The sequence below is a fragment of the Bos taurus genome, chromosome 21, assembly GCF_002263795.3.
Source record: "Bos taurus isolate L1 Dominette 01449 registration number 42190680 breed Hereford chromosome 21, ARS-UCD2.0, whole genome shotgun sequence".
NCBI classification, from domain to species: domain Eukaryota; kingdom Metazoa; phylum Chordata; class Mammalia; order Artiodactyla; family Bovidae; genus Bos; species Bos taurus.
The window spans coordinates 61,271,433-61,299,405 of NC_037348.1; the positions used below are offsets into that span (position 1 = coordinate 61,271,433).

Sequence of the window (27,973 nt, forward strand, 5' to 3'; positions counted from 1 at the left end):
TAACTCAGGAAAGGAAAATAGGTTTTAGCTATTTGAGTCATTTTATCTAATAATTTAATAATGTGTCAAGTTTAAATTATATCAATAAAGATTTAGTGAAGGACACACAGTTACCTTCTCATGGAGGCTATGTTGGTGAAACCTTTCTGGAAGATACTGGTAATAGAGCCTTTACAAAGCTTATAAATTACATGCTGGTAATAGCCTCACAGGCTAGAACAGGGACATGATTCAGCAGAATATATACAACAAGGATGTCATTTTCACTAATGAAAAATTGAGAAGTCTCTATAAAAGTGGTTAAGCTATATCAGATCCTCTTGATGGAAAAATATGCAGCCATTAAAAATTGGGGAAAGTTATACTACAGGAAAAAAATAAGCTTTTAGAAATATTTGAAAATAATTGTATACGTAACAAAAATGGAATAAAAAATATTCTGCAGTTAACATAGTAATCACTAGGCGGTAAGATAGGTTATTTTCACTTTCTTTTGCATATATTCTACGTTACCTTAAGTATACTAATTAGAGAGGGGAAATGCAACAGACGATGGTGTCCAAACCAGCTGAAGAACTCTGCTTTCTAGCAAAAGCACAAGTTGTGCTGAGTTGAACCTGCTCCCAGGATCCTTGAAGAGGCAGTATGTTTGTGAAGAGAATGCACACACCTCATTTCCCATGATAACTCTTCCCACCTTTCCTCCAGGTCCAGAATCAATCTTTACACATCCCACACAGCTCAGCAGCAGTTACCGGAGTTCTGAGCCTTCATTCGCGTCTTCCGACACAACGCTGCACTGTTCTCTCCCCCAGTGTTCAAAAACCACAAAATACGCAGTCCGATTGTTACAGGGGAACAGGATAGGAAAACACGGAGATTCTGATATGTGCCACTTTAACTTCAGAATTCTGCCTTCTACCCCTTCATTTGTGTATGACATGTTCCACTGAAACTTGGACAGATTGTGGCACTTGCTCAGCAGCCTACCTGTGAGCAGGAAAGGAAGGTTAGAACCCAGGTCTTCTGACTCCGTCAATCATCCCCATACAGTATGTCAATAAAAGCATCCCCGGAACTTTGTGGTTGTGTGAAAGCTAATTTTGAAGAGGAAAGGAACAGGGAACTACACTCAGTATCTTGTAATAATCTATGTATGTAACTGGATCACTGCTATACACCTAAAACTAACAAGATTGTACAGTAAATCAACTATACTTAAAAACTAAAAATATATTTTTTAAAAGGAATAATAGTAAAAGATAACTGGCATAATAGAATTGATCAATAGTATCTCCTTTCCTAACCTACCAATATGCTATACAATTCTCTGGAAGGCATCCCCTTGTAACTATGGCACTAGCTCATTTACCTGTTACCATAATGTAAACAGAATGAAACAAGTCAGTAATATTTTATAGTAGCATGACCGGTTGAATAAAAGTATTTACCTGCTTAACAGCATTTCATTTGGGACAAACTGAAAATCCGGAAATGAGGCATCTAGTGAATTTTAGAATATTCCATCTAACAGGCCTTTATAAAAAATGAACAATATTTATTCCAAGTTCTGTACTGGTCTTGCAAGAGTATTTTTACATTTAAATTGACAGCACTTTCATTTTAATAATTAAAAAGAAAAAAAAATGTTGCTGTGAGCAAGCTGTTCCCAAATTGTTTCCAGAATTTCAAAGTGTTATCAAAACAAATAAGTTTCAATGAGACAAAGGTATAAAAAGGAAAGGGAGAGGGGACAAAAAAAGGAATGAAAAGGCTCCCATTTGTGCAAGTGTGCTTTAGCATCACAGAAAAAAAAGCAATTTCACTTTTGGAGACCATTTCAGAAAATGCTTACGTATATCTTATTTAATCCTGACAGCCCTGTTAGGTTGGTGGTTTCACCCCTGTTTTATAGTCACTTTAACAGCTCATGTAAGGTTAAAAGTTTGGCTCCAGTCTCCCACAAATAAGTGCCGACGTGGAAGTCGAAGCCAAGTCTCCCAAGTGTCCAGAATCCCCAGGCTGTCCAGCTCCCTGGCCATTTCCATTTTTTGAGGCAATTAGTATTTTTTTTTTAAGAGAAAGTAAAGTGTTAGCCACTCAGTCATGTCCGACTGTTTGTGCCGGGCTCTTCTGTCCATGGAATTCTCCAGGCAAGACTGGGTAGCCATTCCCTTCTCCAGGGGATCTTCCCAACCCAGGGATCAAACTCGTGTCTCCTGCACAGCAGGCAGATTCTTTACCATCTGAGCCACCAAGGAAACATTAAAAAAAAAAAAAAAAATCCATGTGTTACATATTTACATTTAAGAAGTTAATATTTAAAGCACAAAAATATCTCCCAGTCTAAGATAACAGGCTATATATTCAGTCCACCATGACCTTTGTGGTTCTGTGTTAACATCTTTTTAATTCGGCGGCAACCTCATGTACAACCTGATTTGGAAAGGGCAGTCTACATTCTATCCCTTTGTGAAAGAGGGTGAATCCCAGCACAAATGGCCTCCAGCTACCCCCACTGCAGCCCCGGAACTGCTGAACCTCTAAAGCCCAGTGGACTACCACCACTGGCAAGAGCAGTGGGGACCACACTCGCTGTGGATCCTGGGTCCTGACCCTGAAACTCCATGGCAACAGCCCTCCTTTGCAGTAGAGGATTAAGTCAAACCCTCCGGATCAGACCATCCTACAAAGGGCATGTTAATTCACTTCAACATTTCGGGGAAGGCCTAGGCTACGGACTTTTTACCTTCTCCTCTGATTCATCAATATCTTTAGTGCTCCGAGTCTGGGGGTCACTGGGACGTGTTTCTGGAGTTTTCGAATGAAAGAGAGGAAAGGGAACAGAGGGCAAGCACAGCCCGACGGCACCGGCAAGAAGCAGAGCAGAATGGGGCCCCAGCTGCAAGCTCTCGGGAGGGGACACGGCGGGCCAGCCCTGCGCCCTAGCGGGGGAAAACTCAGGGCGCGGGAAAGCGGAGGCCCCGCCTCGCGCCCTAGGCCCCGCCCCGGAAGGGCCGCCTGGGCTCCGAGGTTCTAGGGCCGCGGCCCCACCCACCTCCTTGGCAACCAAAGGGACGCTTTCTTCTTAGCAACCAGCGCGGCTCCCACCATGGCTGAAGAAGAGGAAAGTGCTGCCCCTGCGGAGAAAGCTATCCGGATCCAGAGGGTGTTTATAAACCTGGTGGACTCATACAGCAGCAGAAACATCGGGAAGGTAAGCGGCGGTGGGTCAAAGCCGAACCCCAGCCCCCAGCTCCCCCAGTCCCGGCTCCAGGCCCTCAAACCCGGTTGCACCTTAGCCGCGGACTTTTTCAGGGTCTCCCCTAAGGGACCCTCCATCGTCCGGGACACAGGCAGTGCCCCGGCTCCCCAGTCCGCCTCCAGGCTAGACCAGCGCCCGACCTGGAAGACCAGGGTTTTGGAGACAGCCGGTCCAGTCCGGGTTTCTCCCTTGTTTAGGGGCGGAAACTGAAGCTCAGAAGGAATTGGGGGCTTGCCCAAGACTACTTAGCGAGCTGGGGGCTCAGATCTCCGGCTTCTAACCAGGTTCTCTTTCCACTCCCGCTGAGGAGTCTCAAGCAGGAAAGTGACGGATAAAGTTCAAAACCAAATGCAGTAACAAAACGTCAAAAAGATAGGGGTTGTGTTTGTTGTTCAGTTGATAAGTCGTGTCCAGTTTTTTTGCGACCCCATGGACTGTATAGCCCGCCAGGCTCCTCTGTCCATGGGATTTCCCTCGCAAGAATACTGGAGTGGGTTGCCATTTCCTTCTACAGGGAATCTTCCCAATCCAGGAATGGGACCTACCTCTCCTGCATTGGCAGGCGGATGCTTTACCACTGAGCCACCAGAGAAGCCGGTAGTATGAAATTATTTGTATCTTTCAAAAAGATACAAATATAGAGAAGATGTGTATATGAGTGTGTGTGTGTGTGTGTGTGTGTGTGTGTGTGTGTGTGTGTGTGCGCTCAGTTGTGGCCAGCTCTCCATGGACTGGGGCCCGCCAGCCTCCTTTGTCCATGGAATTTCCCAGGCAAGAATACTGGTGTGGGTTGCCATTTCCTATTGTAGCAGATCTTCCCAATTCAGGGATCAGACCCTGGTCTCCAGCAATTGGCAGGCACAATCTTTACCACTGTGCTACCTAGAAAGCCCAAAGAAGATAGATAGATAGATAGATAATCTACATACAGAAAATGTCTCAAAGGATACACAGGACATTTAACTATTATCACCTCTGGTGCATGGGATTCATTTATTCATTCAGTGCAGTTCAGTTGAGTTGCTCAGCCGTGTCTGACTCTTTGCGACCCCATGAATTGCAGCACGCCAGGCCTCCCTGTCCATCACCAACTCCTGGAGTTCACTGAGACTCACGTCCATCGAGTCAGTGATGCCATCCAGCCATCTCATCCTCTGTTGTCCCCTTCTCCTCCTGCCCCCAATCCCTCCCAGCATCAGAGTCTTTTCCAATGAGTCAACTCTTTGCATGAGGTGGCCAAAGTACTGGAGTTTCAGCTATAGCATCATTCCTTCCAAAGAACAAGGGGTATCTCCTCACCGCCACCCTTCCTGACCTTCAGCGTGGGATGGCTGGGCTTTGCTGGAGCAGCTGTGAAGAGATACCCCACGTCCAAGGTAAGAGAAACCCAAGTAAGACAGTAGGTGTTGCAAGAGGGCATCAGAGGGCAAACACACTGAAACCATACTCACAGAAAACTAGTCAATCTAATCACACTAGGACCACAGCCTTGTCTAACTCAATGAAACTAAGCCATGCCCGTGGGGCAACCCAAGATGGGCCGGTCATGCTGGAGAGATCTGACAGAATGTGGCCCACTGGAGAAGGGAATGGCAAACCACTTCGGTATTCTTGCCTTGAGAACCCCATGAACAGTATGAAAAGGCAAAATGATAGGATACTGAAAGAGAAACTCCCCAGGTCAGTAGGTGCCCAATATGCTACTGGAGATCAGTGGAGAAATAACTCCAGAAAGAATGAAGGGATGGAGACAAAGCAAAAACAATACCCAGCTGTGGATATGACTGGTGATAGAAGCAAGGTCCGATGCTGTAAAGAGCAATATTGCACAGGAACCTGGAATGTCAGGTCCATGAATCAAGGCAAATTGGAAGTGGTCAAACAAGAGATGGCAAGAGTGAATGTTGACATTCTAGGAATCAGCGAACTGAAATGGACTGGAATGGGTGAATTTAACTCAGATGACCATTATATCTACTACTGCTGGCAGGAATCCCTCAGAAGAAATGGAGTAGCCATCATGGTCAACAAAAGAGTCCGAAATGCAGTACTTGGATGCAATCTCAAAAATGACAGAATGATCTCTGTTCGTTTCCAAGGCAAACCATTCCATATCACAGTAATCCAAGTCTATGCCCCAACCAGTAATGCTGAAGAAGCTGAAGTTGAACGGTTCTATGAAGACCTACAAGACCTTTTAGAACACCCAAAAAAGATGTCCTTTTCATTATAGGGGACTGGAATGCAAAAGTAGGAAGTCAAGAAATACCTGGAGTAACAGGCAAATTTGGCCTTGGAATACGGAATGAAGCAGGGCAAAGACTAATAGAGTTTTGCCAAGAAAAAGCACTGGTCATAACAAACACCCTCTTCCAACAACACAGGAGAGGACTCTATACATGGACATCACCAGATGGTCAACACCGAAATCAGATTGATTATATTCTTTGCAGCCAAAGATGGAGAAGCTCTATACAGTCAGCAAAAACAAAACCAGGAGCTGACTGTGGCTCAGACCATGAACTCCTTATTGCCAAATTCAGACTTAAATTGAAGAAAGTAGGGAAAACCAGTAGACCGTTCAGGTATGACCTAAATCAAATCCCTTATGATTAGACAGTGGAAGTGAGAAATAGATTTAAGGGCCTAGATCTGATAGATAGAGTGCCTGATGAGCTATGGAATGAGGTTCATGACATTGTACAGGAGACAGGGAGCAAGACCATCCCCATGGAAAAGAAATGCAAAAAAAGCAAAATGGCTGTCTAGGGAGGCCTTACAAATAGCTGTGAAAAGAAGAGAAGCGAAAAGCAAAGGAGAAAAGGAAAGATATAAACATCTGAATGCAGAGTTTCAAAGAATAGCAAGGAGAGATAAGAAAGCCTTCCTCAGCGATCAATGCAAAGAAATAGAGGCAAACAACAGAATGGGAAAGACTAGGGATCTGTTCAAGAAAATCAGAGATACCAAAGGAACATTTCATGCAAAGATGGGCTCGATAAAGGACAGAAATGGTATGGACCTAACAGAAGCAGAAGATATTAAGAAGAGATGGCAAGAATACACAGAAGAACTGTACAAAAAAGATCTTCACGACCCAGATAATCACGATGGTGACCTAGAAGCAGATATCCTGGAATGTGACGTCAAGTGGGCCTTAGAAAGCATCACTACGAACAAAGCTAGTGGAGGTGATGGAATTCCAGTTGAGCTATTCCAAATCCTGAAAGATGATGCTGTAAAAGTGCTGCACTTTTACACAATGCCAAAGAATGCTCAAACTACTGCACAATTGCACTCATCTCACACGCCAGTAAAGTACTGCTCAAAATTCTGCAAGCCAGGCTTCAGCAATATGTGAACTGTGAACTTCCTGATGTTCAAGCTGGTTTTAGAAAAGGCAGAGGAACCAGAGATCAAATTGCCAACATCCACTGGATCATGGAAAAAGCAAGAGAGTTCCAGAAAAACATCTATTTCTGCTTTATTGACTATGCCAAAGCCTTTGACTGTGTGGATCACAATAAACTGTGGAAAATTCTGAAAGAGATGGGAATACCAGACCACCTGATCTGCCTCTTGAGAAATCTGTATACAGATCAGGAAGCAACAGTTAGAACTGGACATGGAACAACAGACTGGTTCCAAATAGGAAAAGGAGTACGTCAAGGCTGCATATTGTCACCCTGTTTATTTAACTTATATGCAGAGTACATCATGAGAAACCCTGGACTGGAAGAAACACAAGCTGGAATCAAGATTGCCGGGAGAAATATCAATAACCTCAGATATGCAGATGACACCACCGTTATGGCAAAAGGGAAGAGGAACTCAAAAGCCTCTTGATGAAAGTGAAAGAGGAGAGTGAAAAAGTTGACTTAAAGCTCAACATTCAGAAAACGAAGATCATGGCATCCGGTCCCATCACTTCATGGCAAATAGATGGGGAAACAGAGTCAGACTTTATTTTTGGGGGCTCCAAAATCACTGCAGACGGTGACATCAGTCCATTCTGAAGGAGATCAGCCCTTCCTTTGGAAGGAATGATGCTAAAGCTGAAACTCCAGTACTTTGGCCACCTCATGCGATGAGTTGACTCATTGGAAAAGACTCTGATGCTGGGAGGGATTGGGTGCAGGAGGAGAAGGGGACGACAGAGGATGAGATGGCTGGGTGGCATCACTGACTCGATGGACGTGAGTCTCAGTGAACTCTGGAAGTTGGTGATGGACAGGGAAGCCTGGCATGCTGCGATTCATGGGGTCGAAAAGAGTCAGACACGACTGAGCGACTGATCTGATCTGATCTTCCAAAGAAATCCCAGGGCTGATCTCCTTCAGAATGGACTAGTTAGATCTCCTTGCAGTCCAAGGGACTCTCAAGAGTCTTCTCCAACACCACAATTCAAAATCATCAATTCTTCAGCGCTCAGCTTTCTTCACAGTCCAACTCTCACATCCATACATGACCACAGGAGAAACCATAGCCTTGACTAGACGGAACTTTGTTTGCAAAGTAAGGTCTCTGCTTTTTTTTTTTTTTTAATTTTTTAAGTCTTTATTGATTTTTGTTACCATATTGCTTCTGTTTTATGCTTTGGTCCTTTGGCCACGAGGCATGTGGGATCCTTGCTCCCTGACCAGGGGTCGAACCTGCATCCTCTGCATTGGAAGGTGAAGTCTTAACTTCCAGACCACCAGGGAAGTCCCAGGTCTCTGCTTTTGAATGTGCTATCTAGGTTGGTCATAACTTTCCTTCCAAGGAGTAAGTGTCTTTTAATTTCATGGCTGCAGTCACCATCTGCAGTGATTTTGGAGCCCAAAAAAATAAAGTCTGACACTGTTTCCACTGTTTCCCCATCTATTTCCCATGAAGTGATGGGACCGGATGCCATGATCTTCGTTTTCTGAATGTTGAGCTTTAAGCCAACTTTTTCACTCTCCACTTTCACTTTCATCAAGAGGCTTTTGAGTTCCTCTTCACTTTCTGCCACAAGGGTGCTGTCATCTGCATTTATTCATTACATCCTACTAAATGGCATTCACAGTTAATAAGACCCAACAAAGTTTTTGCCCTTGAGGCTCCTTCCTCTCTGGAAGGAAATAGACAATAAATAATTTTTAACATAAACAAGATATTTCAATCCCTACTAAGTACTCTGCAGGAAAGAGAATAGAAATTGTAGACTTGGGGAGGAGAGGGTGGCTGCTTTAAATAGAGTTGCATGAAGGGCACTCTTGAGAGGTGACATTTAATCTGACATGTACAGAATGAAGGTCCAGCCCGAGGAACTAGCTCCCACAGGGCACAGTAAAGGTTGCAGAGGTCAAAGTGGCGAGGGTGCAGTGAATCAGGGGCCCCAGGGGACAGCAGTCACCGTGTCCAGGACCCATGGGACTTTGGGGCCCATAAAAATGTTTTAATTTCTCTTAAATTTGGAAGGAAGCAAAAAAAAAAAAAAATTGGAAGGAAGCAAATTTAAAATTTAGCAACAAAGATTGTGTGTCTTTATAAAAATACCGTCATAAAGTTTCATTTTTATTAATAATATATTTTATGGAGGAAAGTCAGAAGGTGGCCCTGCCCAGCAACTAATCAGTGCTTCACACAAAGCCAGCACTTCATCAGTATTTGCTGTGTGAATTCACAAAGTGTGTGTGCTTAGTCACGTCCAACTCTTCTGTGACCCTTTGGCCTACACCTGTCAGGCTCCTCTGTCCTTGGGATTTTTCAGGCAAGAATACTAGAGTGGGTTGCCATTTCCTCCTCCAGGGGATCTTCCCATCCCAGGGATCAAACCAGGGTCTCCTGTGTCTCCTGCATTGCAGGCAGATCCTTTACCCACTGAGTCTCAGGGAAGCTCAATGAAGCAAGTGAAAGTCACTGTCGTGTCCGACTCTTTGCGACCCCATGGACTATACAGTCCACGGAATTCTCCAGGCCAGAATACTGGAGTGGGTAGCCTTTCCCTTCTCCAGGGGATCTTCCCAACCCAGGGATTGAACCCAGGTCTCCCACATTGCAGGCAGATTCTTTATCAGCTGAGCCACCAGGGAAGCCCCAGTGAAGCAAAGTCAAGCATAAAGACTGACAACTTGTGGGGCTTTTGTCAGGAATTTAGTTTATGTTCTAAATACAATGATAGTCACTGGAGTACTTAAAAATAGAGGTGACATGATTGAAATTAGGAGGGAGGGAGGGAGGGAGGGAAGAGAATTTAACCTTTTACTTTACCCCATTTTGATCACTGATTATTTTTTACAACAGCATATTTTTATAATAAAACTTTTAGTTTGTAGAGATTTTTTCAAAAGCTGATCAATAACAGAATTTTCTGGTTATTCCTAAACAAAGCAGGACTTGAATTTCTCAAATTACAAGTAATTGCATTGTCTGCACTAAGCAACATGGGAGTAGAAATATAAAGCATTAAAAAAAAAAAAAAAAGGCATGAAAACCATGTCTCCTGACCTCAGTTGGACCATGCACCCCAGCCCCTTCTCCAGTCTGGAAAGGGGCCGTGTGGCAACCGTGCAACTTAGAATATCGTATCAGAAGATCTGGCATACCCCCTCCTTCCCCATGCAATCTTGGGCAAATTGCTTACTGCTGGGCCTCAGTCTCCTCGTCTGTGAAATGGGATAATAAAATTGAAGTTGCATGTTTGAGAGGTAAACAAAAGTATATATGTCATATTTGGGGAAAATATATTCCAATAAGAGATTGAACCTGACATCTTGCCTACTAACTTGGACTGTTTTTGTTTTTTTTAATCAAAATAAGTGGGGAAGGACTTTTTGTTTATTTGGTTTTGTAATGTTTTTACTCCCAAGAAGTAATATCATCATGAGTATTTACATATGTTTAATCTAAGAATTATATGTTTAATCTATAAATTAAAATTACTTCTATTTATATATGAAACTCATGAACATTGCATAAACCACTCACAAAGATAGCTTTTATAAACACAAGAAAAGAAACTTTGCCAACCTCCTTCTCTTTCATTATTCATAGCCACTGGCCACATGCGGTTGTTGGATGTTTACACGTGTCTAGTCTAAATGGATCTGTGCTGTAAGAGTAAAATACACATCAAATCTCAAATACTTACTGTGGGAAATACAGAATATATAATATCTCAGTAATGTTTATATTGGTATGTTAAACTGATAATAACTTGGATACCTTGAGTTAAAACATACTTAAATTCTTTTAAAATTTAAGCATTACCTACATTCACCTGTTTCTTTTTATTTTTATTAATGTGGCTACTAGCAAATTTGAGTTCCCTAAGCAGATCCCATCACGTGTCTACATTTCTGTTAGACAAAATCATCATGGTGAATTTAGCCCAGCTCCGCCTTTTGCTAGTGCAGGATAATGTCCTTAATGAGGGACTTTCCTGGTGATCCAGTGGTTAAGACTCCGTGCTCCCAATGCAGCTTCCCTGGAGTTTATCCCTGGTCAAGGAACTAGATCCTGCATGCTGCAACTGAAGATCCTAACCCAGTCAAATAAATTTTAAAAAAATTTTAAATATGTCATTAATGAGCTCTTAAAGCTCTCTGAGCCTGAGTTCCCTGCCTATAAAATGGGGACTCATAATATAGTACCCGTTTCACTGTATTCTTGTGGGAATTAAACCAGTTTCAGTGAGATACCAGTGTCAAAAGCTCTGGCTTTGCACAAGTGGAACCACTATCAAGCCTTCAATAAAGGTCAGCTTTTAGAATCATCATTCATTCTGGTTCCATTCTGAGCTGTTCTTAGTGTTCAGGAAATTTCTCTTTGTTGCAGTTTCTTTCTAACTGTGTTGTCGGGGCTTCACTTGAAGAAATTACAGAGGAGGAGGAAGAGGACGATGAAAATAAATCAGCGATGCCAGAAGCCTCCATGGCCAAACTGAAGGAAGGCACGTTCCAGATCGTGGGCACAGTTTCCAAGCTGGACATCCCCCGACCCGAGTTTGCTGTGGAGACCTACTGTGTAAGTCCAGGGGGGCTGCTAAGAGGGGACAAAGGAAAGCACCACCCTCTGCTCAAATGCCCTGCCAATGTGTTTGCTTCTCACCTCCTCTCCTGCCAACGCGAGACCCTGGGAAAGGTGGGAGGGAGCAGGTCTCCCTGTAATGGAGGCTAACACCTCTCATCTCTCCACTTCAAAGGTTTGCCTACAGGGACTTCCTGGTGGTCCAGGAAGCTCTGAGCTTCCTCTGCAGGAGGCACAGCTTCCATTCCTGGGCTGGCAAGCTGCAGGGAGCACCCCCTTCCCCCCATGCCCTCCAGGAAAAAGCAGCAAAAAACTTAAATGATATAAATGAGATATTCTTAGAAGGTTAGAAGGTGTGGATCTCACTTGAACTTTCAGACTCATAAAATTCTCTATCCTGTGTTTAAAATGCATTCTGCCCTGCCTCACCCTAACATGACTCTGGACCATGAAGGGTGTTATTTTGAAAGACACCTCCTTTGGTAATAAGCCACTGGAGAGCAACATACCATTACATTGCTGTCTTATTGAGAAGTAATGCTGCCTTTAAAAAACAGAGTCTATACAACCCTCATCCTGAGACATTTAAGTACCTCCAGGGAGGGCAGCCCTCCCAGGCTAACCTCTCCCATCACCCTGCCTGCCATTCTCCAGATCCTAAGGGACAGCTTTGCACATTCTGAGCCCTGAAATAGGCTTCCCTCTTCCCTCCCTATATATCCTTCATGCTTTAACACAGAATGTTGTCTCTTCCAGGAAGCCCTTCATGATTCCCCACTCCTAGTATAGATTCTGAGCCCTTTGCCTGTCTAGATCCTTTTACACTTTTTACACCCCATTGTTATTATGTGTCTATTGTGGATTACACTGACTCTGACTATGACTATCTGTTCCTTGAATGTGGACATAGCACCCCGTTTATTCTTATGTGTATCCGTGAATGGTGACAGACAGCACTGGCCCTTAATAAGTACTCATAACTGAATGAATGCATCCCCTCCCACCAACTTTGGGAACTTCACCACTTAACCCCTTTTCACCCTCTCTGGCTCTTTCTTTTTTTTAAAGGTTTATTTGTTTTATTTTTGGCCGTGGTGAGTCTTCCTTGCTGAGCACAGGCTTTCTCTAGTTGCAGCGAGTGGGGGCCTACTCTCTAGTTGCTCAGGCTTCTCCTTGCAGTGGCTTCTCTTGTCGCAGAGCACAGGCTCTGGGTGTGCAGGCTGAGTAGTTGCGACTCTTGGGCTCTAGAGTGCTGGCTCGGTAGCCATGATGCACAGACTGTGTTGCCCCGGGGCATGTGGGCTCTTCCTGCCCGGGGATCTGACCGGTGTCCCTTGCATTGCAAAGCAGAGTCTGAAGCCCTGGACCACCAGGGAAGCCCTCTTCTGTGTCTTCACTTGCCACTTTTTTCTTTCTACCTCCACATATGCTGACATCTTCCCACTGGGAAACACACACACACACACCTCCTGCCTCTTCTCTGCCCCTGGCCCTGCCACCACTGGGCTTGGGAGAGGGCTCAGCACCCTCCCAGGCCTCACTCCTGCACTCTCCAGCCCACACCCCTTCACAGGACGTATCCTGGCCATGGTCTCTCTTCCCCACTTCCCTGCAGCAGCACCTGGCTGACTGCCCACGTGCATCCGCTCCTTCTCTTTAAATGTTTTTTTCCAGAGCTCCCTCCCCTCTCCTAACAGGCATTCTTCCTAACTCTTATCCAGTCCTGTAGCTTCAGCTTCAAGACAATGCCTTTCTGATCCTTTCCCAGCCCTGCTGACTGAGCACACATCCAACTGCTTTGTAGCCTCTCCCCAGATGTCCGGCAGCACTTTTACATCATCATATCCAAAACGAAGTCTCTCACACTCCTCTACAAAACCACTCTGCCCTGCTTTGTGTTAGGGGCCTCACTGTCTGTATCTCTTTGGACTATTTGGGGTTGCGAGTCATAGTGGGGAAAGGGGTGATGTAAACTGGCTTATTCAGTAAGGACATTCATTAGCTTATGTGGCTGGTGGTCTCAAGGAAGAACCTGCTTCAGGCCTGGTGTGATCCAGGGATGGTAGCCCTTTTCCAGCCCTTTCCTCGGCTCTGTCTTTCTCTGAGGGTGACTTCATTCCTCAGGTTGGCAGCAAGGCTGCAGCATTCCAGGGTTCTGCACACCTACACAGCCACACCCTGATGAAGAAAACTTTCAGAAGTTCTTATAGAAAGGAGGGTGAACTTTCCAGCAGTACCCCACACTCACTGTCTGCAGTTGAGTCACTTGCCTGTTCCTGAACCAGTCTCTTATCTGGAATCAGTAAGGCCCTTACTTGAAGTTAGAGGATGAAGTTAATTTCCCACAGGCTGAGAAGGGGAGTAGTTTAACAAAATTCGGGATCTGTTGGGAAAGAGGAAGAGGGAATGGATGTTTGTAGACAACCAAGTGTCCTTTATACCATTCATCATGCACTTGCCCCCATCACAGCTGTGAGCCTGGTATTGCTGTGGGCTTCTGCCTCCCTACTATTAACTGGGAAAAAAAAAATACTACTCAGAGTGTGAGAGCTGTGAGTTCAGTTTTATTTGGGGTTTACTGATGACTATAACCTGAGAAACACACAGAGAGCTCTGAGGACCTGCTCCAAAGATGTAGGTGGCATTAAGGTGGCTTATTTAACTCCGCATGTAAGTGAAATAAGCAGGGCTGACAACATACAGCCTTGACGTACTCCTTTCCCAATTCTGAACTAGTCTGTTTTTCCATGTCTGGCTCCAACTGTTGCTTCTTGACCTGCACACGTTTCTCAGGAGGCAGGTCAGGTGGTCTGGTATTCTCATCTCTTGAAACATTTTCCAGTTTGTTGTGATCCACACAGTCAAAGCAGTATGTATGTGATTTGAGTGAAGGGGGAGTAAGTGCAATTAAACACATGCAATTAAGTATGTGCAATTAACACATCTCAGTAAAATGTCGCTGCTAGTCAGGAGGAGCAGATGTCTCCATTACTGATTTCGGTGCTTTTCTAGGTATTAGAACATGCAAGATAATGGGGTCATAAAAATTTCTCCTGAAAATACTTATCTCTCTGAAGGCCTGTTCTGTTGGTTTTTCCCTGAGCACGAGATGCCTCCTTCCTGACCTCCCCGCTGATTTCCGTTCAGGGGTGTTGGAGGTCAGCAAGCGCAATAGCTAATGACCTCATCCTTGTAGAGCCGGATGGCTGGTGACGTCCTTGCTGGCACCACTGCATCTCATATCCTCTTGGTCATGAGATCCTCAACCCAGCTCTCTCTAATTTTTAAGAGCTCAGCTTTTTATTGGACGTATTACCAAAGAGGCTTAGTCAAAAAGACCAAGGCCCATGTTATCATCAGACTCTTCAGATTCTTCTTTGCTTCTGCTTTCTGCTCCTCAGCTGGGGCAACAGTGGTGGGGGTGGGGGGACAGGACCCCCTGCTGGGGCAGGTCTACCAGCCCTGCCCCCTGCCATCCCTACCGCTCCCCGCCCCCATCATTGCAGATGAAGCTCCCGATGCTGACATTGGCCGAAGCCTTTGTGAACAAGCCTGGCCAGAAGGCTCAACATTTACACTGACTGCTTTAATGAGGGCATTGTTATCCTCTGCAGCCATCACCTCATCCTCATGCAGGATGAGGGCCGAGTAGACGCTGATGGGCTCCAAGACCGAGGCCGTGGTGAGGGCGAGCCCTAGGCCCAGGTGCCAGGCACGGTGCTAGCGCAGGGTGAAATGACGGTCTCACTCTAACGCGGTCTTAGCTTCCCTGGAAAGACCGAGAAGCTTAACCCAGCTGAGGGAAGGGAGGCCTCAACCCATCTCTTGAATAGCTCTCTAAAGAATGTCTCCTTTCCATTCTCCTGGCTAATTGCATTGGTTCAGGTCCTCACCACTGATCTCTATTTATACCTGAATTTGATTCAGTGAATTAGTATTGAGCCCTTTCTTTCTTTGGCCTTGCTACACTGCAAGCGGGATCTTAGTTCTCTGACCACGGATCCAACCGGCACCCCCTGCCTTGGTACACAGCGTCTTAGCTCCTAGACTGCCAGGGATGTCCCTGGAGTACTTTAAAGGCCCAAAGATGACTGCAGGGCTCACAGACTAGCAGGGACTCTTCGATCTAAACTAGCAGCTCCAGGCAGGACGGTGACTTGATGACTGAGGCATGCGTATAGCCGTGTCCAGAGCACTCTGCAAAGGTCAGTTTGAGTTTTCAGTCTTATCTAGAGAGCCAGACAAGTGAGCTCCAAACTTCTCCCCATCCCGCAGATCAAGACCCATCCCAGCTCCTCTGATCTGGAGATCCAACACAGTTGGCCCTCCTTTTTGGAGTTTGGGGACTGCTGGAAATGCTGGGACTGAGGCTGAGCCTGCAGGGCTGAGTAGAACTTACCAAGCAGGTAAGGGGACACCTAGGTGAGGGTATGGTGTGCTTTGGAACAGAAAGCATCAGTACAGCTAGAGCTTGGATTCTAGGGGAGCCAAGGGAAGAAGCAAGTATGGCATAAAAGGTGAGACAGAGTGGAGAATGGAAGATAGCAGGCTGGCCCAGGTTGTGAAAGGAGCTTCTTCCTGGCTCAGCAAACGGCCTGCTAGTCTGTGAACTTTCTAGGCTCTGCTCAGGGAGCTTGTATTCACCCTGTCAGCCCAGCTCAAATGTCAGTCCCTATGAGTCATAATCACATACTCGCCTGGTCCATCAGAGCTCAAATGTACCTCTATGATAGCCCTTTCTACACTGGGGGCTGCCCTGAAAGAATGCACAGGCTGCCCACTGCACAAGGATGTTCAGCTGTGGCCGTGAGTAGGGGCTGAACCGTGTTCTGCTGGCTGCAGTGTGTCCTGGAGTGGGCGGCACATCATTTGTCCAAGAGCAGGTTACCTTTTTCTACTTTGTACAAAAGCTTCATGTGCTTAGTTGCATCCTTGTCCACATTAGACCATAGTTATTTGCTAAAATTTTGCCAACAACACACGCACACCCAATGCTCCATATTATCAACAGTCATACATCAGTCATTTTTTGCCTTTCTCCTTAGGGTCAAAATCAGTGCTCACAATTATTTATTGGGGGAACAAATGAATGCACATATCTGATAGGATGACCATTCTCTTGAAAATGTGCCGGTTTCAGCTTAAATCAGTCCAACTGTGACTTACAGGGTGTACATGTTTTCTTCTGGACACATCTCACATGCTTTCATGGACTCACAGATGCTTCATCTTCTTTGTCTTGGAAGAGATCTAGAACACACTGTGTCAGGAACACATGGCTTCAATTTCTTCCCATCCCCCAATCTTTCTCACTGTGTCCTTGCTGACTGTAGGTAAGTCCCAGGTATACCAGGACCGTGGTGTATCCTGTCATGCTGTTGACAAGGTGAAAATCCATCTTTGTTTCTTTAAGAAGAGGTTTGTTTTGTTTTGTTTTGTTTTTTTACTGTAATGTGCATCTTGTGGGATCTTAGTTCCCTGACCAGGGATTGAACCCCAGGCCCTCAGCACTGAAAGTGCAAAGTGCTAACCACTGGCCAGCCAGGGAGTTCCAAAAATCCATGTTTGAATCAGGATTTTCAGAGTATCTTCTCTCTTGCACATTCAGTCCAGAAAAGAAATCAAATGGATGATATTATGGGCTGAATCCTGTCCAAAATACGTGAAGTCCTAATTTGAACATAGGGTCTTTACAGAAGAAATCGAGTTAGAAGGAGCTCATTTGGGTGGGTCTCTAATCCAGTATGCTCAGTGTCCTTATAAAAAAGGGGAAATTTGGACAGAGTATAGGAAGAATTTCATGTAAAGATGAAGGTAAAGATGTGGGTGATGTTTCTATAAGCCAAGGAACACCAAATATTGCCAGGGAACCACCAGAAGCTAGGATGTTGCTGTTGAATTTAACAAGAATATGAGAAACCTGGACAGTGTATTAAAAAGCAAGACATCACTTTGCCAACAAAGGTCCATCTAATCGGAGCTTTGGTTTTTCCAGAAGTCATGTATGGATGTGAGAGTTAGACCACAAAGAAGGTTGAGCGCCAAAGAACTAATGCTTTCCAACTATGGCGCTGGAGTAGACTCTTGAGAGTTCATTGGACTGCAAGAAGATCAAACCAGTCAGTCCTAAAGGAAATCAACCCTGAATATTCATTAGAAGGACTGACGCCAAAGCTGAAGCTCCCATACTTTGATGAGAAGAGCTGACTCATTGGAAAAGACCCTGATGCTGGGAAAGATTGAAGACAAAAGGAGATGGGGTGGGTCGGGGGGTGCAGCAGAGGATGAGACGGTTAGATAGCATCACCAACTCAAGGGACATGAATTTGAGCAAACTCCCAGAGGCAGTGAAGGACGGGCAAGCCTAACTGTGCTGCAGTCCATGGGATCGAAGGGTCAGACACAACTTAGCGACTGAACACACACACGCACACAACCTCTGATGAAAGGCTTCTCCCCTCTTGTGATTCTCCAGAAGAAGTTGTGGTAAAGAGATCAAGTTTGATCTGAAGTGTCCTGCCCTCATGCAACCAATCAAGGATCTATGGAGGAATATCTGACCCCTGAGACAGGAGGAATAGCAGCCAGTGCAGATCCTGGTCCTTTTATGGTTGATACCCACCCTCGGTACGGTACTCCCAAAATCTGCTGGCACCGCACAGCAGGGAATAACTAGTTAAACACAATATCATCAAAGTTACTTTCATATCGTATAAGAAATTTTCTTTTTAACATTAGAAGTTTCTGTATTGTGGGGCTTCCTGGGTGGCTCAGTGGTTAAAGAATCCACCTGTTAATGCAGGAGACACGGGTTTGATCCCTGATCTGGGAAGATCCCACATGCCACGGAGCAACTAAGCCCATGGAGAACCAGAGCCCAGAACTCTAGAGCCCAGGAGCTCCAACTACTAAAGCCCACACACCCTAGAGCCTGTGCATTGAGAAGCCTGCCCATGGCCACTAGAGATTAGCCCCCGCTCTCCAAACTAGAGGAAAACCCACAGAGCAACAAAGACCCAGGACAGCCAAAAATAAGTAAATTTTTTTTAAATTCTGTATTTTTTAAATACTCCCAGCTGTCAACTGTGATAAGTTACCTTACATTTTGAGACCAGGTTTGTTCCACCTTGAGGATTCTGAAATAATCCACATTAATCACTTATCAGCACTTCTGAGTCATTCATGATCTATAACGGCTCAAAGAAACTTCCTCAAAGATTGAGTTTGTTTTAAATGCTTCACACATTTTCTTCTAGTGTGTTCTAATTCTTCCCTCCTGAATCACGGTTTAAACAGAAGGCAGAAATAGTACCTAAGATCTTTATGTAATTTTCTTATTCATCTGTTCCCGGCTATTTTCATAAACTTTGTTATTTGAAAACTACACACAGAAGAGAGCCAAGATTTCATTTTAAATTAAAAAAAAAAAAAAAAATCCTTCTGTGATTTTTTCTTCTTGGGGGACTATCCAGGCGACATGTCTCATCTGGAAATTGTCACTCCCATCTAAATATTAAGGTGACATTGCTTCTTGCAACAAATTACTGTCAACTTTCTTTTTCAGGGCATCTCTCAAGAAGACCTTCTCTTGCGCCTGCTGGAATGTGATGTTATCATTTATAACATCACTGAGAACCCCCAGCAAGCGGAGGAAGCCATCTGGGCAGTCTCTGGTCAGTGAGATGCACCCTTGATCTCCAGGGGCGGGACTTTCATGCCATATACCTTACCAAAGAGCCATCCCAGGAACACCAGGCAAATTAGAACCAGGGGAGAACTGATCTGAAATTTACCTAAAACAGGAAGTGAGATCAAACTAGTGGATATACCTATGGATAATGTTACAACATACCCAGAGGCATATGAAAATATTTAAGAGTTTATGTGAGCAAGAATCAATTCATACTGGGAATTCCCTGGAGGTCCAGTGGTTAGGACTGTGTGCTTTCACTGCCAAGAGCCTGGGTTCAAATCCTAAGATCCCCATGGCTAGGCAGACAAAAAAAAAAAAGAATCTATTCATGTTGGGCAGCACCAAATTCCAAGTGGTTAGGAGATCCACTAACAGAAACTAGGGGCAAGACTGAGAAAACTCAGAAGCAAGGCAATTATTTGACTGGCTACAGCTTAAGTATTAGTTGCTCAGTCATGTCTGACTGGGAGAAGGCAATGGCAACCCACTCCAATACTCTCGCCTGGAAAATCCCATGGATGGAGGAGCCTGATAGGCTGCGGTCCATGGGGTCGCTAAGAGTTGGACACAACTGAGTGTCTTCACTTTCACTTTTCATTTTCATGCATTGGAGAAGGAAACGGCAACCCACTCCAGTGTTCTTGCCTGGAGAATCCCAGGGACGGGGGAGCCTGGTGGGCTGCTGTCTATGGGGTTGCACAGAGTCGGACACGACTGAAGCGACTTAGCAGCAGCAGCAGCAACATGTCCAACTCTTTGTGACCCCATGGACTGTGGCCTGCCAGATTCCTCTGTGGAATTCTCCAGGCAAGAAGAAATTCCCTTCTCCAGGGGATCTAACTGACCCAGGGATCGAACTTGGGTCTCCCACATCGCAGGCAGATTCTTTACCATCTAGGTGACCAGGGAAGAGAAAAGCCAGAAGCATGCAATTATTTGATTGGCTGCAGCGAAAGCATTTCCCTTATTTGGGAGGGTCTATCGACTATTTGTGATTAGTTTCTTTAGGTTTGGGTTTGCTCATCGAGGCTGCTAAGGTGCTAGGGCCACCTCAGTCTATTGGCTTCCTTGCTAAATTAATTTAGCAACAGGTACTCCTGAAGGAGAGAATTTTTTAAATTGAAGGATAGTTGATGTGGTGGTTTAGTCACTAAGTTGTATCCAACTCTAGTGACCCCATGGACTGTAGCCCGACAAACTCCTCTGTCCACAAGATTTTCCAGGCAAGAATATTAGAGTGGGTTGCCATTTCCTTCTCCAAGGGATCTTTCCAACCCAGGGATCGAACCCAGGTTACCTGCACTGCAGGATTCTTTACTGTCTGAGCTACAGGGAAGCCCAAAATTGATGTACAATATTATAAAAGTGTATAATGTTATGAGTCACAATTTTTGAAGGTTATACCCTACTTGCCATTATTATAAAGTGTTGGCTGTGTTTCCTGTGTTGCACAATATATCCTTATAGCTTATTTTATACCTAATGTTATTGTTTAGTTACTTAGTCGTGTCTGACTCTTTGTGACCCCATGGACTGCAGCACACCAGGCCTCCCTGTCCCTTACCATCTCCTGAAATCTGTTCAAGTTCATGTCCATTACATCAATGATGCCATCCAGCCATCTCATCCTCTGACGCCCTCTTCTCCTTCTGCCTTCAATCTTTCCCAGCATCAGGGACTTCTCCAATGAGTCAGCTGCTCACATCAGATGACGAAAATACTGGAGCTTCCGGTTCAGCATCAATCCTTCCAACGAGAATTTAGGATTGACTTCCCTTAATATTGACTGGTTTGATCTCCTTGCTGACTAAGGGACTTTCAGGAGTCTTCTCCAACACCACAGTTGGAAGGCGTCAATGCTTTGGTGCTCTACCTTATTCATGGTCCAGCTCTCACAACCGTACGTGACCACTGGGAAGACCATAGCCTTGACTTTACCTAATAGTTTGTACCTTTTAATTCCCTACCCTTATCTAGCCCCTCCCTCTTCCCTTTCCGCACTGGTAACCACTAGTTTTTTCTCTAGTTCTGTGAGTCTCCTTCCTTTTTGTTATATTCACTAGTTTGTGTATTTTTTAGATCCCACATATAAGTGATATTAGACAGTATTTGTCCTGCTCTGTCTGACTCATTTTACTCAGCATAGTAAGTCTATCCATGTTGTTACAAATGGCAAAATGTCATTCTTTTTTATAGTTGAGTAGTAGTCCAATGTCGGAGAAGGCAATGGCACCCCACTCCAGTACTCTTGCCTGGAAAATCCCATGGACGGAGGAGCCTGGTAGGCTGCAGTCCATGGGGTCGCTAAGAGTTGGACACGACTGAGCGACTTCACTTTCACTCTTCACTTTCATGCATTGGAGAAGGAAATGGCAACCCACTCCAGTGTTCTTGCCTGGAGAACCCCAGGGACGGGGGAGCCTGGTGGGCTGCCGTCTATGGGGTCACACAGAGTCGGACACGACTGAAGCGACTTAGCAGCAGCAGCAGCAGCAGTATTCCAATGTACACACAGACAAATATATATCTATCTATATGAATTCTTCTTTATCCCTTCATCTGTTGAAGGACTTTAGATTGCTTCCATATCTTGGCTATTGTAAATAATGCTGCTGTGAACAGGGGGTACATGTATCTTTTTGAATTAGTGTTTTTGTTTTTTCAGATATAGACCCAAGAGTGGAACTGTTGGGTCATATGATAGTTCTATTTTTAGTTTTTTGGGAAACTTCCACACTGTTTTCCACAGCAGCTGCACCAGTGCACATTGCTGGCAATAGTGGGCAAGGGTTCCCTTTTCTCCACATCCTCGCCGGAACTTGTTACTTGCTGTCTTTTGGATCACAGCCATTCTAACGCATGTGAGGTGATATCTTACTGTGGTTTTGATTTTCGTTTCCTTAGTGATTAGCGATGCTGAGCATCTATTCATGTGTTTGTTGGTCATCTGCATTTCCTCTTTGGAAAAATATCTGTCCACTTCTGCACATTTTAAAAATTGTGTTGTTGGTTTTTTTGATGTTGAGTTGAATGAGCTGTTTATATATGTTGGACATTAACCCCTTATTGCTTTTACATTTGCAAATAGTTTCTCCCCATTAGTACACTGGCTTTTCAGTTTGTTAGTGGCTGTGCAAAAGCTTTTAAATTTAATTAGGTCCCATTTGTTTATTTTTCTTTTATTTGCTTTGCTTTAGGAGACAGATCAAAAAAAAAAAAATACTGCTATAATTTATGTCAAAAAGTGTTCTGCCTATGTTTTCCTTTAGGAGTTTTATGGTTTCCAGTATTACAGTTAGGTCTTTAATCCATTTTGAGTTAATTTTTACATATGATGTTAGGGAGTGTTCTGAGTTCATTCTTTTACATGTAGCTGTCCAGTTTTCCTAGTGTCATTTATGGAAGAGACTGTCTTTTTCTCCATTGGGTATTCTTGCCTCCTTTGTCGAAGACTGACCATAAGTGTGTGGGTTTATTTCTGGGCTGTCTAGTCTATTCCACTGGTCTGTGTGTTCAAAGAATAGAATATTTTTAATCATTTAAAGAAATGAAACATTAACGTTCAAAATTTAACCTTTATTCATTCTACAGACACTGCTCAAGGAGGTGGGGTTGAATGTATTGGGAAGATACAAAGACAAATAAAAGGGATACCTCAAGACTTTTGTAGGCCCACGGGAGAGCTAAGGGACTCAGGAGAAACTTTTGTGCAGGACAGAGAATGGCATGTTGATACAAAAGGTGTCACAAGATAGATGTGACTTTAGGAGAAGAGGAATTATTTCTAACTCTGCAGATTCGATTCAGTTCAACAGATGTTCCCTGATAGCAGGGGTTGGGAAGGGGTTGCAGAGAACACTTGCATGTTTTAAATGTTTTGAAAAAGGTAATAAACTCTAAGGAACAAAGTGATGTTTAGCAATTTTGTGCTTTGTAATTCATATCCTTATTAAATCCAGAGCAACTGAGCTTATTTGAATTGTCATTCTAGACCAGGAGGACAGCGAAAAAGACACAAGCACCTTGCTTTGCAGTATTTTTTACTTCTATGTTAGGTGCTTCCCTGGTGGCTCAGACTGTAACGAATCTTCCTGCAATGCAGGAGACCCAGGTTCTATCCCTGGGCTGGGAAGATCCCTGGAGGAAGAAATGGCTACCCACTCCAGTATTCTTGTCTGGAGAATTCCATGGACAGAGAAGCCTGGCAGGCTATATAGTCCATGGGTCACAAAGAGTTGGACACAGCTGAAAGACTATCACTTACACTTCAATATCTTCATTTTTGGCAGATTAGTCCAGGAGTCAGCAGACGTTTTCTGTAAAAGGCCAGGTTCCTGGCTTTTCAAGCCAACTTCTCTGCCATTGTAGCACAAATGCAACTATAGACAAAAAAGTAAATGAATGAACCGGGTTCCAATAAAACTTAAAAAAATATATTTATTTATTTATTTGGCTGCTCCAGGTCTTAGTTGCAGCATGGGGGATCTAGTTCAAAGGTCAAGCCCAGGCCTCCTGCTTTGGAAGCATGGAATCTTATCCACTGGGCCACTAGGGAAGTTCCATCCAACAAAACTTTATTTACAAAAACAAGCAGTACCTTGCCAACCCCTGAATAAGAAAAGAGAAGAACTGTATTTTGGCTTATGTTCAAAGAAATGGAATGAAGCTTCAGGAATATCTGTACCATATTCAGAGAAATAATGATGGGAAAGTACTCTCTCTGGGTTGTGCGGAAGTCCTCAGGAGCTTAGAATGTTTGATTTCTCATTTATCACTGTGGGCCTAAGTTTCATTCAGATACAAATCAAAAACATGAGCAGTGTGTCATATTTCAGAACAGAGCTTTATAATTGCCTACTCCCCACATTTTGTCCCTTTGCAAATATCGACAGATGATGTATAATTGCACCACCTAAAATAATAATCAGACCTAATGTTTACTGAGTTCTCATTTTGTGCTGGTCTTTGGAAATTGATTTTTTCTGTTTAATACATACTCAGAGTTTTCTTTAAATTTTAATTCTTTTCTGCTATAAAACCTGGACGTATTTCAAAAATTTAAAAAAGCACAGGAGGATTTAGAAGAAAAAAAAAATTTCGTGCATTTCTTTCCCATCCCATCCTTACTCCCCCAAAGGAACCTCATTTAACCCACTTGTTCCTTTTAATACACACACACAAAAATGCCTGCACTGATGTCCTTTGATTATGAATTTTAGACATTAACCACTGACTTCCTGCTATAACAGATGAGCCTCAGCACCTTGTAGGATCCCTCTCACTAATCATCACGGGAACATGGTAGGTTTGATAGGGTGGCCTCAGCCTGCAGAGGCTTGGAGTGGGGTTTCAGTTCCCGGCCAGAGATTGAGGTCAATCGAGGTGGTGAGAGCATCTAGTCCTAGCCACTAGACCAGGGGTCAGTGACAAGGCCATGGCCCCTTGGCTTTGCAGAAATGAATTCCCATGAAGATGGAGAGTAGTGAAACAAGTAAAATGCTTATTAGGAGGAAAGAGTACAAGTAAGTGTGGATAGACACAAGTGGAATCATTTTGATTCGCCAGATTCAGAGTCCATATTTGGTGTATCTCAGGATCCTCCCATGTGTGCGTGCACATCTCTCAGCCAAGATGGAATCCACCGAAGAGGCCCATGGGTAGTGAGCATCACTTACTGCAGTGTGGTGCCCCCTCCCTTTCTGACCTCCAGGGAGCCTTTCTGTGCATCCTGTGCATACTAAGGGAGGTCTCCTGACTTCAAGAATGAGAAAAATAGGTGGTCTCTTATCTAGAGGCACTTGGACAGCGAGGAGATCAAACCAAGTCAGTCCTAAAGGAAATCAGTTCAGTTCAGTTCAGTTGCTCAGTCATGTCCGACTCTTTGAGACCCCATGCACTGCAGCATGCCAGGTCTCCCTGTCCATCACCAACTCCCAGAGTTTACTCAAACTCATATCCATTGAGTCAGTGATGCCATCCAACCATCTCATCCTCTGTCGTCCCCTTCTCCTCCTGCCTTCAGTCTTTCCCAGCATCAGGGTCTTTTCAAATTAGTCAGTTCTTTGCATCAGGTAGCCAAAGTATTGGAGTTTCAGCTTCAGCATCAGTCCTTCCAATGAATATTCAGGACATTTCCTTTAGAATGGACTGGTTGGATCTCCTTGCAGTCCAAGGGACTTTGAAGAGTCTTCTCCAACACCACAGTTCAAAAGCATCAATTCTTCAGTGCTCAGCTTTCTTTATAGTCCAACTCTCACATCCATACATGACTACTGGAAAATCAACCCTGAATATTCATTGGAAGGACTGATGCTGAAGCTCCAATACTTTGACCATCTGATGCAAAGAACCAATTCATTGGAAAAAGACCCTGATCGTGGGAAAGATTGAGGGCAGGAGGAGAAGGGGGTGACAGAGGATGAGATGGTTGGATGGCATCACCGACTCAGTGGACATGAGTTTGAGCAAACTCAGAGAGATAGTGAAGGACAGGGAAGCCTGGCGTGCTGCAGTTCATGGGGTAGCAAAGAGTAGACATGACTTAGCAACTGAACAACAACATCGGATCACAGAGAACAAATTTCCAACTCTTTGCCCCAGGGACCCATCTATCGCCTGCCCCAGGTTCTCAAACTTTGATACCACAATTCTTTTCATGGGGAACTCTTCGGTGGCTCAGCAGTAAAGAATTCGCATGCCAGTTCAGGAGACTCAAGAGACTTGAGTTTGATCCTGGGTTTGGGAAGATCCACTGGAGGAGGAAATGGCCACCCACTCTGGTATTCTTGTTTGGAAAATCCCATGGACAGAGAAGCCTGGTGGGCTACAGTCCATGGATTGTAAAAAGTCAGACACGACAGTGAGTTCCACTCCACTCCAATGCTTAAATGTGTGGAGAGCCCTCCTGGAAAATAACAAACCTTTTGGATACCAAATACTCATGGGTCCAATCCACCACTATTCTAAATTCCAGTGTCTACATATTGTTCATAATCAAGCATTGAGGTGTTACCAAAACCTTCCACCCACAGCCCCTAGCCACCGCTCATGGACTGCTCTATCCCAGCCAGGGACAGTTCGGGGGGTGAAAAATTACTTCTTTCCACAAGGACTTAAGCTGAATAGCACTGCTTTATGTGAAATCATGAGAGGGCCTGGTCCCTTTAAAAAAAAAAAAGATTGAAATAATGCTATTTATAGCAACATGATGGACCTAGAGAATATCATACTAAGTGAAGTAAGTTAGAGAAAGACAAATATCACAAGATATCACTTATACATGAAAGCCTAAAAAATGTAAATGAATTTATTTACAAAGTAAAAATAGACTCACAGACACAGAAAAGAAACTTATGGTTATGGATTGGTGGGGGGTGGATAACTTAAGAGTTCAGGATTAACATGTACACACTATTATATATAAACTAGATGAACAACAAGGATCTACTGTATAGCACAGGGTTCCGTAGTCACGGTCTTATAATAACCTATAATGGAAAAGATTCTGAAAAAAAAAAGAATTTATAGATATAGATTTTGTTTTATTTTTAGTTGCTAAGAGTATCCAACTCTTTGTAACCCCATGGACAATAGCCCACCAGGCTCCTCTGTCCATGGGATTTCCCAACCAAGACTAGAGTGGGTTGCCGTTTCCTTCCCCAGGGATCTTCCCAACCAGGGGATCAAACCTGCATCTCCTGCATTGGCAGTTGGATTCTTTACCACTTGCCACCAGGGAAGCTGTATAGGTATAGATGGATACAACTGAATCACTTTGCTGTACATCTGAAGCTAGCATAACATTGAAAGTTAGCTATATTTAAATTTTTTTTCAAGATTTTTAAAAAACAGAGAGGCCTAGCCTTCTGATTCAGGCCTCCCACTCCACTCTCCATGAAGCCCGAGAAGAGACATAGTGGGGACCACAGGCCAGACAACCAGGCTTCTAGAACTGGACTCTGTCCCACGGCTTCATTCCATGACTCTGGGCAAATGGGAAGTGTGCTTCCCTTCCCTTTTCTATAAAAACAGAGCTGTTAGCATCTACCTCCTGATGGTAAGAATTCAGTGCATGTGTGTGTTAGTTGCTCAATCTTGTCTGACTCTTTGCAGCCCCATGGACTGTAGCCTGCCCGGCTCCCCTGTCCATGGAATTCTCCAGGCAAGAATACTGGAGTGGGTTGCCATGCCCTCCTTCAGGGGATTTTCCCAACCCAGGGATTGAACCCAATCGCCTGCTTTGAAGGCAGATTTCTTACCATTTGAGACACCAGGAATTATTTACTAAAGCCCATGAATTGTTGCCATTCATGCCCTGGTGGCTCGTTCAGTAAAGAATCTGCCTGCAATGCAGGAGACGCATGTTCCATCCCTGGGTCAGAACGATCCCCTGGAGGAGGAAATGGCTGCCCACTCCAGTATTCTTGCCTGGAGAATCCCATGGACAGAGGAGCCTGGCAGGCTACAGTCCATGGGGGTCGCAAAGAGTAGGACATCAACTAAGCGACTAAAACACCACCATGTCAGCTTTAATTACTAGTATCTCGGGCCCTCCTAAAGGTGGAAGCACACCGCTGCAGGCCGGGAAATAGGAAGGGGCTGGACTGTGAGCTGGGCGCTGAGCAAGTCGGATGGCTGGAGTGAGGCGGCCGGGAGCAGAGACTAGGAGGGGCAGTGAGGCGTCAGAGGGGGCGCCCCCTGGTGTTAAGTCGCTGCTTGAAAGAGAAGTCACTTCAAGTCAGACTGGTAATGAAAAGTGCACAGCATTTTAACACGTTCTGCATGGATCCAAGTAACCACTCCGCTTTTTGGCTCCCCAGCCCTGAATGAAGAAACCAGCCATTTCGAAAAGCGGAAGGTGTTTATTTTGGTCTCCACGGTGATGACCTGGGCGCGGTCCAAACCCCTGGACCCGGTAAGTAGTGCGCTAGCTTTTCTTCTGTGCAGCATTTCTGCCTCCGTACCTTCTAATCCGCACGTGGAAGGAGCTTTCTACAGTTTTCAATGTGCTTACACTCCTGAAC

At 44.5% G+C, this 27,973-nt stretch overlaps 1 protein-coding gene across 1 annotated transcript in view; it reads left to right on the forward strand.

The window, feature by feature from the left end:
• Positions 1 to 3,064: 3,064 nt before the first annotated feature.
• The window catches only part of AK7 (adenylate kinase 7), a 68,187-nt gene continuing 43,278 nt past the window's right edge, over positions 3,065 to 27,973 (forward strand). Inside the window, exons 1-4 of the mRNA NM_001104972.3 lie at positions 3,065 to 3,217; positions 11,066 to 11,254; positions 18,822 to 18,930; positions 27,770 to 27,864. Coding sequence (NP_001098442.3) covers positions 3,113 to 3,217; positions 11,066 to 11,254; positions 18,822 to 18,930; positions 27,770 to 27,864 — 498 coding nt within the window. The 5' untranslated portion in view covers positions 3,065 to 3,112. The remainder of the gene's footprint in view (positions 3,218 to 11,065; positions 11,255 to 18,821; positions 18,931 to 27,769; positions 27,865 to 27,973) is intronic.